This window comes from Agelaius tricolor, unplaced genomic scaffold (assembly GCF_023055355.1).
Source record: "Agelaius tricolor isolate 1412-34295 unplaced genomic scaffold, bAgeTri1.0.p SCAF_56, whole genome shotgun sequence".
NCBI classification, from domain to species: domain Eukaryota; kingdom Metazoa; phylum Chordata; class Aves; order Passeriformes; family Icteridae; genus Agelaius; species Agelaius tricolor.
In genome coordinates, this window is record NW_027269316.1 from 1995624 (window position 1) to 2010478 (window position 14855).

General features: G+C 41.8%; 1 protein-coding gene across 1 annotated transcript in view; it reads right to left on the reverse strand.

Annotated features, from left to right (window-relative positions):
- Positions 1-209: 209 nt before the first annotated feature.
- The window catches only part of LOC139604861 (RNA-binding E3 ubiquitin-protein ligase MEX3C-like), a 343407-nt gene continuing 328761 nt past the window's right edge, over positions 210-14855 (reverse strand). The window contains exon 2 of the mRNA XM_071456179.1: positions 210-531. Coding sequence (XP_071312280.1) covers positions 416-531 — 116 coding nt within the window. The 3' untranslated portion in view covers positions 210-415. The remainder of the gene's footprint in view (positions 532-14855) is intronic.

The window sequence follows — 14855 nt, forward strand, 5'->3', positions numbered from 1 at the left end:
GAGCAGGGTTGAGCAGAATTCTTTCAGAGTGAGGATATGCCCGAGAACACTCAGGGTGGTACAACACAGCTGGGTTGAGGTATATCCTATATCACCGGGACTGGGCAGTAACACTTAAACTTGTAATAGGTGATGTGAAAGTTGTTAAAAACGCTAATCACTTGTTTCCAAAATTTTTAAAGTTTAATAGTAATAAAATGGTTATAAAAATAGTAATACAATTAGAGTAATAATAATTTGGACAAACTGAATTAGGACAATATGAGACAATAAAGACAAAGAGTTACAGACGTCCAGGTACCTTTTTCTGGGCAGCACGAGCCCGAAAAAGGACACCCGTTAACAAAGGATTAACCCTTAAAAACAATAGCCTGTTGCATATTCATACACTTCATACATGATGCATAAATTCCATTCAAATACAGGATTCTGTCTGGTCATCGGTCAACTTCTTCCTCCTAATCCTAACAGCGCCTTCGAGGCGGGAAGAAGTTGGTTTCTTCTGATTAGAGGGCCATAAATTCTTCTTCTCTGAAAGATTTAGGTGTCCTGTGGCTGCTATCTCACTGCGAGTCCTTTCTTTTTTAAAAAAAGTATCCTACATAGCATCATTTCTATTTTAACAATTTTTTTATAACTTAAAACTATATTTAATACAGTACTTAAGAAAACTAATACAGCATTACTTTCTAACACAACACATATAATATTCATTTTAATATTTGCGAAAAGCCAATCATAAAATACATGCATTTTTCACAATTCCCACTCTTATTCTTTGTAAATCATTTGGCTTGAGCAATATTTCTTATCTACTTGCATCTTCTGGACTCTGCTGGCAAAATAAAACAGGGGATTACACAAGGAAGAGATATAAAAACAGTTGTAACACATAAAAGGAAAGATCTTAATTTCTTCTAATACATTACCCCACCAGCTAGGTTTTAACATTGTTTTCTAATTATTTTGGACCGGTACCTGGGTTATTATATGCATATATATTTTTTTTTTTCTTCTCTGATTTCTTTCGCTTTTGCTAGAATGACTTTTCTGTGGTCATCAATCTTCAACAATATGATATATTAAACTTTCCACAAACACCCCCTTCTTTTGCCAATAAATAGTCTAAAGCCATCCTATTCTGATACACTACAGGTTTTGTTTGGCTTAGCTGACTTGATATTAACTCTAATGCCTGGGCGGCTTTATTTGCTATTACTTCTATAACTGCTTGGAGTCTTGTAATACGACTCAATAGATAATTTGGGGTCAATACAGAGTTAAATTGCTGTGCTGGTTTTACCTTTTCATTTACTGTTTGGTTGTTATACCAAATCCTGAACTGTATCTTTAAGATTAAATGTAAAACAAATCCATCTCTCTCCTTTTGGACATTCAATTCCAAATCTATTACCACTTTTTCTTAAGTTTCTTGTAATCCAGTAATTTACTCCGTTTTGCCTACAGGTTCTTAATTTGGATGGGTTATAACAGTGGCTGTTGACATAGGTGTGTGTAATAAAAGAGGAACTTTGGTTTCTTTCCATGTGATGCTTTCTGTAGCATTTGTGACATGATCTTGCTGGTATCCCGAAAGGGAAAAGACAACAAATGAGTGCCAGAAACAGGAATAACAGAGGTCCAGTATGGCTTATACTCCCACCTCCCATGCCTGTGAGTTGCAACCCACAGCAGGTGTATTTGATCTTCTCGGTGGCAAAATACAGAGGCCAATCTGGTCTTGCCCTCTATTTCCTTGTCACTTTCTCTTAATTAGTTTCCAGGCAAATTGTTTTTGACACCCTTTAACTGTGGTCTCTTACCGTTCCTCAGGTATCTCTCATTCAACAGGCACTAATAATTCCCATCCACAAAACTAAGTTATTACTTTAACACTTCTTGCAATAAGAGCATAAATTTTGTGAACCACAATACTAATTATTCCCACAATTCAAGCATTTACTTATAACCCAGCTAGCATGTCCAGTATTGGAATGAATCAAATAAAGTTTACTAATGGAAATGGTAATTCCCCATCTCCCCTGTACAATTCACAGGCTAAGGTCCGAATACAAAAACAGTCTTGATCTTTCTATCTGAAGTATTCCTCCCCAAAGGAGATGTTTTATTCAGGCAGTGCTTGAAACCAGTGATATAAGCATTGTCTTACTTCTTACTTCAGTGTTATTCTTTGTACATTTCTTGGATCATTTATGTTTTTCTAAACTATTACCACTCAGTCCCCATTGGAAAGTCAGTTCGGTATCACCCGGTTTAAATGTGATAGTCAATTTCTCAGGTTTCTTCACAAGTCTTTTGATTCTGCTGGCATTAATTCACCCTCTTTCTGTGATTCTGATTGTTGCTTCAATAGTACCTGGAAAGGAATTCTTAATAGCATAGTAATAAAAGAAAGACAATACTGCATTAACGTCTACCATTCGCTTTTCTTCCAAACTTTCATAGTTTAGCTAAAAGCTTTCTCTACAGCAGCCTCTTCTTCTTATATCCAGCTGTGCTAGTAGCTGCAGAGGCAAATCCTCCTTTTGTGAGTTACAGTTAGTTAAGTAAGAAAAGCCTGACCAATTTCAACACGAGATGTATCACATCTATTGCTTTTTACTTTTTGGGCAGCATTTAATTGTTTTAGCCTTACAAACCCATTCTTCAGGAAAAAAAAAAAAAACAACTTCTTTTTAACAGCAAACAAAACACACAAAAGAAAAAAAACAAAAAAAACCCTTCTTACTTAAGAAAAACAACCCACTTTGTGAGGTTTGGAGAGCCATCAATCTCTGCTTTGATTTTATCTTTTAGTGCTTGCCCCCTCCCCCTCTCTTCACGGCCTTGCTGTCAATGCTCTTCTTCGCCTTTCTCCCTGTGCTGGGCAGGAGCAGGGGAGAACAGCCACGGGTATGGGGACCCTGGGGGCATGCCTTGGGTCTCTTTTGCCCTCTCTCTCTCTCTTCTTCTCTCACTTTCTCTTTCCTTCTCTCTCTCGGCCTACTTACCGGGGCCGACGCTGCCATCCTCGACTCAGCGACTCAGGACCCCGGCAGTCTGGGAGCCACCCCGGCAGTTCCGCCACGGAGCCAGCCCGCTCCTGCCCGGCAAACCTGTGTCCTCTGCTCCGAGCGCCGCCGCCGGGTCACCTCCATGGATCGGTCCCTGCCGCAGCCCCCGAGACTCCGCCACTCCTAGGGAGCGGTCAGACACCTCCCAACCTTGACAACCCCAAACTTGGCATCCCCAGGTGCTCCTGACATTCTTTTTCTTTCTCTAGTCAACTTATCCTCTTTCCTCTTCAAGGAGGGTCCGTCCTTCTAAACCCTTTCTGGACCCCAGTTCGGCATTGAATAACCTCCTAAACAACCATGTGTTAAAACACTTCCTGCCTTTCATGTAAAAACCCGCATTCACACTCCTGCTCTCTTCTAGCACCAGGATGTCACCACTCCACATTCTAACATCTCAGAGTTTGCTAACCACCGCCCTACTTCAACTTCTCTCTTTCTTTCCTTCTTAGGCTAGCTGTGGCTTATTGGGTCTAACATCTTTTGATATATAAGCTACTAGATATATTTTTTTTTTTACTCTTCTTTACTCCTGAATTGAGATTTTATGAGCTACTCCATTTTCCGTATTTATGTATAAATGATAAAGGATTTTTCAAACAAGGGTAAGCTTAAAGCTAGTACTTAGGCTAGTTTTAACTCTTTTAATTTAACAATATCTTCTTTGGTCTTTTTTATATCAACTTCTTCTGTCAATTTTTTTTTCATACACAAATTTCGCTACCTGTGTGTACCCCTCAATCTATAATCTGTAATATTTCAATAATCTAGGTAATTTTCAGATCTCCCTCTTTGAAGAGGGAGGGAGAAGGAATAAAATTCTTGCAATTTTCTCATGGTTGGGTTTCCAGCTACTTTTATTTATTAAGTGTCTAAGATATTTTACCACTGGGTAGTGAGTCTGAGTTTTTTTATTAACCTCCCTTAAATCTTGTACTAGTCTAAAACTCCCATCACACTTTACTGGGGGAATAGGGATATTATGAGAAGACATACAAGGTTCTAATTCCCCATCCTTTATTAGTCTTTCTATTTCTGGCTTCAAACCTTCCTGTCCTTCTAAAGATACAGGATACTGACGTACACGTATGGGACAATCTTCTCTCTCAATTGTAACCCTTATGGGGTTGATATTTAATCCTCCCCTATTTCCTTCTCCAGCCCAAACTTCTTTGTTGATTTTTTTTTTTCATCTTCTTGGCCTAATTTTAAAACTCTAGCTGTCATTTTCCCATTTTCTAATATAACTCTTATTCTTAATTGCACTTGTAAGACTCTTCTTAATAAATTGCTACCTGCCCCTGGGACCAATAAGACATCTCCCATCCAAATTCTAGTTTCTTCTCTCAATTACCACATCTTTAATGACCAGAAATGTAAAACTTTCTCTTTTTGCCTCTGTTACTTTCACTATATGTTTGCTCACACTATAACTTTTTGGAACATATAACAGGCAGGTTTTCTCTGGCCCTGTGTCTATTACAAATTCTAATTCTTCTTCTTGGGGACCCACTTTTAAAGTTATCACAGGCTCCAGAGGGTATTTGTCCCCCCAAAAAAAATTAGAGCTTATGACCTCCCTATTCCTCCTCTGTGCCCATCTCTTTAAAGATTTTCAGATCTTCCGCTTGCTTAGGACCATTTTCTTATTTCTTTTAAGTTTGTTTATCTATTTAGTTGGAGTTTCTTCTTTCTCTTCTAAAAGCTGTCCCTCAAAAACCTTTTGTTTTTGCATTTCGCCTTTGATATGCTGTCTCATTTATTCCCTTGATTATGTAATTACGGTAATTATTCATGTTTTTCCTCCCCTCCTCATTATTTTAACCCCACTCAGGAGGTACAGTTGGCATTTTGTCTTCTCTGGGGGTCCCCGTGGATTATCTTTTTCCTAAGCTTTTATTTCAGTTGCTCTGATTAATAACCTTTCTTCCTGAGAAAAATATTATTTTCATTACAGACCGCATCTCTTCTCAAGTATAAATGTTTGGACCTAAAATTGGTCTAATTGTTCAGCTATGCCTATGGAATCCTCTAAATATCCCTTTTATTTATTTCCTAAAATTTCAGACCTCAGACGAAGTCAAAGGAGTGTTTACAATCTCTTGTCCGTCCCTTCCTATGAGAACCTCTTAATGGAAATAGACTAATCCCTTTATCCCATTCTTTTTGGCTTTTTATCTTCTATAGCCTTTCTCCCATATTTTTAGGAAGAATCAGGAGAGGGCTTTCTTTTAACTGAACTTTTAGTGTTTCGATAAGGTGATTCCTTTAGAGAGTTCCCCTGAGCAGCTGGAGCTGTGGTTACCAAGGGAACGGAGCTCAGGGCAGGACGGGGGAACTCGGCACAGCTCCGGGTCTGGATCCTCCAAAGGCGGGGTCTGCAGCCGGGATCGCCCGACGGGCTGTTGCGGTGCAGACCGAGCTGGAGCGTGGATCGCCCCCACATGGCTGATCCGGCAGAGACAAAGCAGGCCACAGACCCCGGCTGCAGCGACGGGAGCCGACCAGAGTCAGGTCAGCTGGGATGGGACAGACGGGACCCCCCTCGGTGTGGTCAGCGCGGTAACCACGGTGCACACGGCAGGACAGACCCCCCCCCGCTTCCCCCCGGCACGGCCAGCAGAGCGGCCGCAGGCCAGGCGGCCGGACTGGGACAGACGGACTGTGCCGGAGCCGGCACCGGGGCTGGGGGGGTGGTGCAGCTGCGAACGAGTGGGGGAAAAGACGGGAATGGATGAGGTAATATTTTGTTCCCAGCTTTATACTTTCCCTGTTTTGTTCTTTTATTGCTTTTCAAAAATGTTATTTTCTTACAACCTCCCCCCTCCCCAGCATGTGGTGTACTCTTTTTCTTCTGGATTAAACGGTTTTTACAAATAAATCCAGAGTTTAACAAATCTAAACCTCTGCTTGGTTACTTTGAAATGGTCGACGAGCTAACTCACGACCTTCTCATGTTGTTTTTCTCGTCACTTTTTTCTTTATCTTTTGGCAAATTATACATCATTCAGTTACTTGCTTTTCTACTCCAAAAATCTCAATGCACCTATAGTTCCTTTAAAAAAAAAACGATCACACAAAGCCTGAGTACCCCACTGGGCTTTTTGATACATGTCCTCTACTATTCCCTAGTAAGCACTTTATTATCTAATTCTCTTTCATCAAGATGTTTCTATTTCCCCGATTTATCTTGTTCGCCACCTGTCTTGTTTTAATTCCCCTTTTTTTGCTTCTCTAAACTTTGGAATTTCTAATTTTTCCTCATTTGGAGTTAATATTAACTCTTTTAGATCTATTTTCTGCTGCATCTTTAGCTTCTTGATCTGCTGTTGCAGTGTGTCGCCATTTCCTGTTTCACCTAACCCATCCCCCTCAAGGATGCCAACCTTTCCCCCTCCCCCTTTGCCCTCCTGCCTGGCACCTTCCAGCAAGGCGTTGAGTGATTGGCAGATGCCCCCCAGGCCTGGGCTCATTGGTTTGTCCTAGCGTCCACATCCCCTGACCCTTCCCCTGCTCACACCTGGTTGGCCCTCACCTGTCCGTCCCCTCCCCCTGTCCCCGGGGCTTAAAAAGGACACGAGACCATGCGGTCAGGGTCTCTGCCGTGGTTCGGTCTCTGCCATGGTTCTGTCTCTGTCTGACTGTCTGGAGCTGTTGCCAGATTCAGAAATCTACCATGCTACAATAAACTCTGGATCTAAGCTGCACGGCAGAACCCGCTCCTTTTCTCTTCACCTTCATCTCGTCTGAACCTTTTCCACCAAAGTTAAACTGAGTTCCTATTTTGCCTGGACTTGTTCTGAGCACCCAGCTGCAGCACCTAGCCAGCCAAAGGCATCTCTGGGGTGAAAAACGCCACAGCTGCCGCCTTTGGTCCAGCAGCGAGGCCAGACGAAGCCAGGCAGGACACACCCCGAAACATTCAGGGCTTAATATTTAATAGTCCTTAATGGGCTGCAGCTGTGACCAATGAAGATAACTAGGATAAAAGGGGCTGGGTTAGCCAGTCAGAGAGTGCCTTGCAGGAGCCCTGAACTGAGAAAGAACAGCATGCAGACGAAGGAGTCTGTGCAGTGAAGCTCTGCAGCTGTAAGAATATGCCGAGGAGGTATGGACTTTAGAAATCTGATAACAACAGTATGGGACTCTAGAAATTGAATAACAACAAACTTCCTTGTACTAGGTTGTGGCTTTCTGTTCTAAATCTGATCCAAATTAGTGCTGTGAGGTATTCCCTCCCCTTTGAAGTGTGGCAAAGAGGAAAATCACAGTTGAGAGTGAATACCTCTTGTCTGTGATCTTCACATGTGCCAGTAGCAGATTCTATGACTTGTATTTTGTGAAAAATGCCAATCGCTTGTTTTTAAAATTCTAAAAGTTTAATAGTAATAAAATGGCTATAAAAATAGTAATACAATAAGAGTAATAATAATTTGGACAATTTGAATTAGGACAATATGAGACAATAGAAACAAAGAGTTACGGACGTCGGATGTCCGGGTACCTTTTTCTGGGCAGCACAAGCCCGAAAAAGGACACCCGTTAACAAAGGATTAACCCTTAAGGACAATAGCCTGTTGCATATTCATACGTCTCATACATGATGCATAAATTCCATTCAAACAAAGGATTCTGTCTGGTCATCGGTCAACTTCTTCCTCCTAATACTAAGGCGCCTTTGATCCTCAGCCAGGCAGGAAAAAGTTCATTTCTTCTGATAAGAGGGCCATAAATTCTTCTTCTCTGAAAGGTTTAGGTGTCCTGTGACTGCTATCTCACTGCGAGTCCTTTCTTTAAAAAAAGTATCCTACATAGCATAGTTTCTATTTTAACAATTTTTATAACCTAAAACTATATTTAACACAGTACTTAAGAGAATTAATACAGCATTACTTTCTAACACAACACATATAATATTCATTTTAATATTTGCGAAAAGCCAATCATAAAATACATGCATTTTTCACAATTCCCACTCTTATTCTTTGTAAATCATTTGGCTTGAGCAATATTTCTTGTCTACTTGCATCTTCTGGACTATGCTGGCAAAATAAAACAGGGGATTACACAAGGAAGAGATATAAAAACAGTTGTAACACAAAAGGAAAGATCTTAATTTCTTCTAATACATTACCCCACCAGCTAGCTTTTAACATGGTTTTCTAATTTTTGTACTGGTACCTGGGTTATTATACGTATTTTTTTTTCTTTAATTTCTTTTGCTTTTGCTAGAATGACTTTTCTGTGGTCATCAATCTTCAACAATATGATATATTAAACTTTCCACAAACACCCCCTTCTTTTGCCAATAAATAGTCTAAAGCCATCCTATTCTGATACACTACAGGTTTTGTTTGGCTTAGCTGACTTGATATTAACTCTAATGCCTGGGCGGCTTTATTTGCTATTACTTCTATAACTGCTTGGAGTCTTGTAATACGACTCAATAGATAATTTGGGGTCAATACAGAGTTAAATTGCTGTGCTGGTTTTACCTTTTCATTTACTGTTTGGTTGTTATACCAAATCCTGAACTGTATCTTTAAGATTAAATGTAAAACAAATCCATCTCTCTCCTTTTGGACATTCAATTCCAAATCTATTACCACTTTTTCTTAAGTTTCTTGTAATCCAGTAATTTACTCCGTTTTGCCTACAGGTTCTTAATTTGGATGGGTTATAACAGTGGCTGTTGACATAGGTGTGTGTAATAAAAGAGGAACTTTGGTTTCTTTCCATGTGATGCTTTCTGTAGCGTTTGTGACATGATCTTGCTGGTATCCCAAAAGGGAAAAGACAACAAATGAGTGACAGAAACGGGAATAACAGAGGTCCAGTATGGCTTATACTCCCACCTCCCATGCCTGTGAGGTTGCAACCCACAGCAGGTGTATTTGATCTTCTCGGTGGCAAAATACAGAGGCCAATCTGGTCTTGCCCTCTATTTCCTTGTCACTTTCTCTTAATTAGTTTCCAGGCAAATTGTTTTTGACACCCTTTAACTGTGGTCTCTTACCGTTCCTCAGGTATCTCTCATTCAACAGGCACTAATAATTCCCATCCACAAAACTAAGTTATTACTTTAACACTTCTTGCAATAAGAGCATAAATTTTGTGAACCACAATACTAATTATTCCCACAATTCAAGCATTTACTTATAACCCAGCTAGCATGTCCAGTATTGGAATGAATCAAATAAAGTTTACTAATGGAAATGGTAATTCCCCTTCTTCCCTGTACAATTCACAGGCTAAGGTCAGAATACAAAAACAGTCTTGATCCTTCTGTCTGAAGTATTCCTCCCCAAGCAGATGTTTTAATCAGGCAGTGCTTGGAACCAGTGATACAAGCGTTGCCTTATTTCTTAATTAGGTGTTATTCTTTGTACATTTCTTGGATCATTTATGTTTTTCTAAACTATTACCACTCAGTCCCCATTGGAAAGTCAGTTCGGTATCACCCGGTTTAAATGTGATAGTCAATTTCTCAGGTTCCTTCACAAGTCCTTTGATTTTGCTGGCATGAATTCACCCTCTTTCCATGATTCTGATTGTTGCTTCAGTAGTACCTGGAAAGGATTTCCTAATAGCATAGTTATAATAAAGACAATACTGCATTAACTTCTACCATTCGCTTTTCTTCCAAACTTTCATAGTTTAGCTAAAAGCTTTCTCCACAGCAGCCTCTTCTTCTTCTATCCAGCTGTGCTAATAGCTGCAGAGGCAAATTCTTCTTTCTGTGAGTTACAGTTAGTTAAATAAGAAAGGCCAGGCCGATTTTAGCATGAGATGAATCCCATCTATTGCTTTTTACTTTTTGGGCAGCATTTAATTGTTTTATCCTTACAAACCCATTCTTCAGGAAAAAAAACTTCTTTGTAACAGCAAACAAAACAAAAAACTTCTTACTTAAGAAAAATAAACCCCTTTTTGAGGTTTGGAGAGTCAGCAATCTCTGCTTTGATTTTATCTTTTAGTGCTAGCCCCCTCCCCCTCTTTTCACAGCCTTGCTGTCAAACTGCTATTCTTCACCCTTCCCCCACTGCTGCCACTTAACTGCAGGGCCCCAGCCGGTGGGAGCAGGGGAGAACAGCCACGGGCATGGGGACCCTGGGGGCATGCTTTGGGTCCCTTTAGCCCCCTCTCTCTCTCTTCTTCTCTCACTTTCTCTTTCCTTCTCTCTCTCTTTCTTTCTCTCTCTCGACCTGCTTACCAGGGCTGACGGTGCCCTCCTGGACTCAAGATCCCGATAGTCTGGGAGCCACTCCAGCAGTTCTGCCACTGGGCCAGCCCGCTCCTTGCCAGCAAACCTGTGTAATCTGCTCCCAGCACCACCGCCGGGTCACCTCCATCAATGGTCCCTGCCCCAGTCCCCGAGACCCCACTGCTCATAGGGAGTGGTCAGACAACTCCCAACCTTGACAACCCCAAACTTGGCGTTCTCAGGTGCTCCTGACATTCTTTTTCTTTCTTTAGTCAACTTTTTCTCTTTTCTCTTCAAGGAGGGCCAGTTCTGCTAAACCCTTTCTGGACCCCAGTTCAGCTCTAAACAACCATGTGCCTTTCATGCAAAAAAACCCCGCATTCACACTTCTGCTCTCTTCTAGCACCAAGATGTCATCACTCCACATTCCAACATCCCAGAGTCTGCTAACCACCCCCCTACTTCAACTTCTCTCTTTCTTATCTTCTTACTTTCTTTTTTTCTTTCATTCATCACACCTCAGATGGTATGAGGTGTACCCAACTAATTTACTTCCAAAAGTAAGCTTACAAGTTTCTTTTACTAGGATTGCAGTAGCTGTTATAACTTGAATACATACTGGCTAGCTGTGGCTTACTGGGTCTAACATCGTTGATATATAAGCTACTAGATTTTTTTTACTCTTCCTCACTCCTGAATTAAAATTTTATCAGCTACTCCATTTTCTGTATTTATATATAAATGATAAAGGATTTTTCTAACAAGGGTAAGCATAAAGCTGCTACTTAGGCTAGTTTTAACTTCAACTCTTTTAATTTAACAATATCTTTCTTGGTCCGTTTTATATCATGTCCCCCTGTCAATTTTTCATACACAAATTTTGCTACCTGTGTGTACCCTTCAATCCATAATCTATAATATTTCAATAACCCAAGTTATTTTCTGATCTCCCTCTTTGAAGAGGGAGGGAGAAGGGATAAAATTCCTGCAATTCTCTCATGGTTGAGTTTCCAACTACCTTTGTTTATTAAGTGTCTAAGATATTTTACCTCTGGTTCTACAAATTACGGTTTCCCTTTTGATACCCTTAATCCTCTTTTCCCTGAGAAAATTTAAAAGTTGTATAGTAGCCTCTCTCACTTCAACTTCAGCTTCCCTAGATAGTAAAAGATCATCCACATATTGGATAATTTGTATTCCAGGAGGAGTAGGGAAATCTTGTGGTATTGTTTCTAAAGCTTGCCCAAATAAGTTTGGAGATTCTGTAAACCTCTGTGGTAATTTTGTCCATCTTAATTGCTGCTTTCTCCCAGTTTTTGGATCCTCCCATTCGAAGACAAAAATATCTCGTCTCTCCTTGGCTAGTGGGCAAGCCCAAAAAGCATCTTTAAGATCCACCACACTGAACCACTGATGCTGGGGTGGGACTTTACTTAGAAGCGTATAAGGATTTGATACCACTGGGTAGCGAGTCTGAGTTCTTTTATTAACCTCCCTTAAATCTTGTACTAGTCTATAACTCCCATCGGGCTTCTTTACTGGGAGAATAGGGGTATTATGAGGAGACATAAAAGGTTCTAATGTCCCATCCTTTATTAGTCCTTCTATTACTGGCTTCAAACCTTCCCTTCCATCTAAAGATATAGGATACTGACGTACACGTATAGGACAATCTTCTCTCTCAACTGTAACCCTTATGGGGTTGATATTTAATCTTCCCCTATTTCCTTCTCCAGCCCAAACTTCCTTGTTGATTTTTCTTCATCCTCTTGGCCAAGTTTTAAAACTCTAGCTGTCATTTTCCCATTTTCTAGTATAACCCCTATTCCTAATTGCACTTGTAAGTCTCTCCCCAATAAGTTGCTACTCGCCCCTGGGACCAATAAGACATCTCCCATCCAAATTTTAGTTTCCCCCTCAATTACCACATCTTTAACGACCGGAACTGTAAAACTTTCTCCTTTTGCCCCTGTTACTTTCACTGTATGTTTGCTCACACCATAACCTTTTGGAATATTTAACAGGCAGGTTCTTTCTGCCCCTATGTCTACTACAAATTCCAATTCTTCTTCTTGGGGACCCACTTTTAAAGTTATCACAGGCTCCAGAGGGTATTTGTCCCCCCCAAAAAAATTAGAGCTTATGACCTCCCTATTCCTCCTCTGTGCCCATCTCTTTAAAGATTTTCAGATCTTCCGCTTGCTTAGGACCATTTTCCTATTTCTCTTAAATTTGTTTATCTATTTAGTTGGAGTTTCTTCTTTTCCCTCTAAAAGCTGTCCCTCAAAAACCTTTTGTTTTTGCATTTCGCCTTGATATGCTGTCTCATTTATTCCCTTGATTATGTAATTACGGTAATTATTCATGTTTTTCCTCCCCTCCTCATTATTTTAACCCCACTCAGGAGGTACAGTTGGCATTTTCCCTTCTCTGGGGGTCCCTGCAGATTATCTTTTTTCCCAAGATTTTATTCCAGCTGCTCTGATTAATTGCCTTTCTTCCTGAGAAAAATATTATTTTCATTACAGACCGCATCTCTTCTCAAGTATAAATGTTTGGACCTAAAAATTGGTCTAATTGTTCAGCTATGCCTATGGGATCCTCAAAATATCCCTTTTATTTATTTCTTAAAATTTCTGGCCTCAGATGAAGCCAAAGGGGCATTTAGAAACCCCAGTCTGCCCCCTTCTATGGCAACCTCTCTTAATTGAAACAGACCAATCCCTTTATCCCATTCTTTTTTGGATTTTTATCTTCTATAGCCTTTCTCCTGTATTTTTAGGAAGAATCAGGAGAGGGCTTTCTTTAAACTGAACTTTTAATGTTTTGATAAGGTGATTCCTTTAGAGAGAGAGATCCCCTGACCAGCCGGAGCTGTGGTTACCAAGGGAATGGAGCTCGGGGCAAGACGGGGGGGCTTGGCATAGCGCCGAGTCTCGGTCATCCGAAGGTGGGGTCTGCAGGCGGAATCGCCCAAGGGGGGTGTTCCGGTGCAGACCGAGCTGGAGCGTGGATAGCCCCCCACATGGCTAATGGCAGCTGGTCCACCAGAGACAAAGCCGGCGAGAGACCCTGCTGCTGCGGTGGTAGCTGGCCCGGGCAGGGCAGCCGGGGATGGGACAGACGGGGCAGATGGGACCCCCCCTCGGTAGCGGAGCAGCTGCGGGCCAGGCGGCCGGGACTGGGACAGATGGAGTGTGGTGGAGCTGGCACAGGGGCTGGGGGGGTGGTGCAGCCACAAACGGGTGGGGGAAGAAATGGAATGGAGGAGGTAATCTTTTGTTCCTAGCTGTAATATATGTTATGAAATAATTCATGCTTACAGAGAGAATTCATTTTATAAGATTGTAAAATCCAAATGAGTCTCTGACCACAAGCAGCCCAGGGACAGATGTCTACTTCGGAATGTCAAAATTCCTGAAGGCAGCAGGAGAACAATGCCCTGTTTACCTAGGAATAGACGTGGCCAGCGCGATTATTGTCATCCTCCAGGGTAATCAGGAGACACTCAAGAGTAATCATCGCTCAACTGATCCATCGATCGAGATAGCAGAAGTCACCAGAAAAATACATCTGAATACGCAACTTCCCCTGACATGATCAGCACCTGCCACTATTCAGGAAACAGCAATGGTCCAGCCCTGCACAGTGAAAGAAACTCATGCATATGTGGGGTTACAAAAGAAATCGGGGCACCTCTGCCTCAGGCATAAAAAACTGTATTAAACAGCCCTGCTGGAAGCGGCACGGCACGCATGAACAGAGGGAGGTCCGATGTGATAGAAGTCGGATCTATGTTCACCCAGCAACGATCTCGGGCTCGACGCTGTCTCTTTGGCTGTGGTGGTTTTGAGGACCGTATTTTGGTCGTGGAAAAAAGATAAATAAATCCTTTTTGCACTTTTGATAATTTGGCTTTTGATTGATCATTTATAACAATCATGGTGACCCTGACGTGATCTGAATTTGGGGTTCAGGGACCCCTCTCCGGTCAGGAGGCGCCCCCCTGATTTCAGTGGCCTGACAGGATTGGGAGTCAAGGAAACCAATCAGACACTGAACCGAAGCCAGAACCACAGCCAAAGAGAGGATAGAAATGGGCCCAGAGATCTTGAGAACTCCGAGCGATCCAGAGAGGGATCTCCAGGGTCACGGTGTTTTTTTTTTTCACTCGGAAAATCTGCGTGCACGAAGAATCCATGCAGGAAAAGGAACCATGAGTACCATGTGGTTGAGTGGGGTGTGATTGAGCGTGTGTGTGAGACATGCTTCTATCACGAAGCAAGTGTGGACCCCAAGATCACAATTCCACTCTCCCGCAAGGGAAGTGGTTGGTTGTGGGGGAAGCGGATTCTTTGGCTCATCACACATGTGAAGCCTGAAACTCGGGGGGAGTTCAGGGGGTTCAATCACGGGTTTGGATCAGGAGGGAAAGGACGTTCCCAAAGAGGTTATGGGAGCTGGTAAACCTTCTGGTCTGGAATTCACGTAAGAGAGCTCGTTACCAGCCAAAAAGCCCATGGAACGGTTCTCCATGAGGCTACGTAAGCTGGTAGGTTGAAACAGACGTCAAGCAT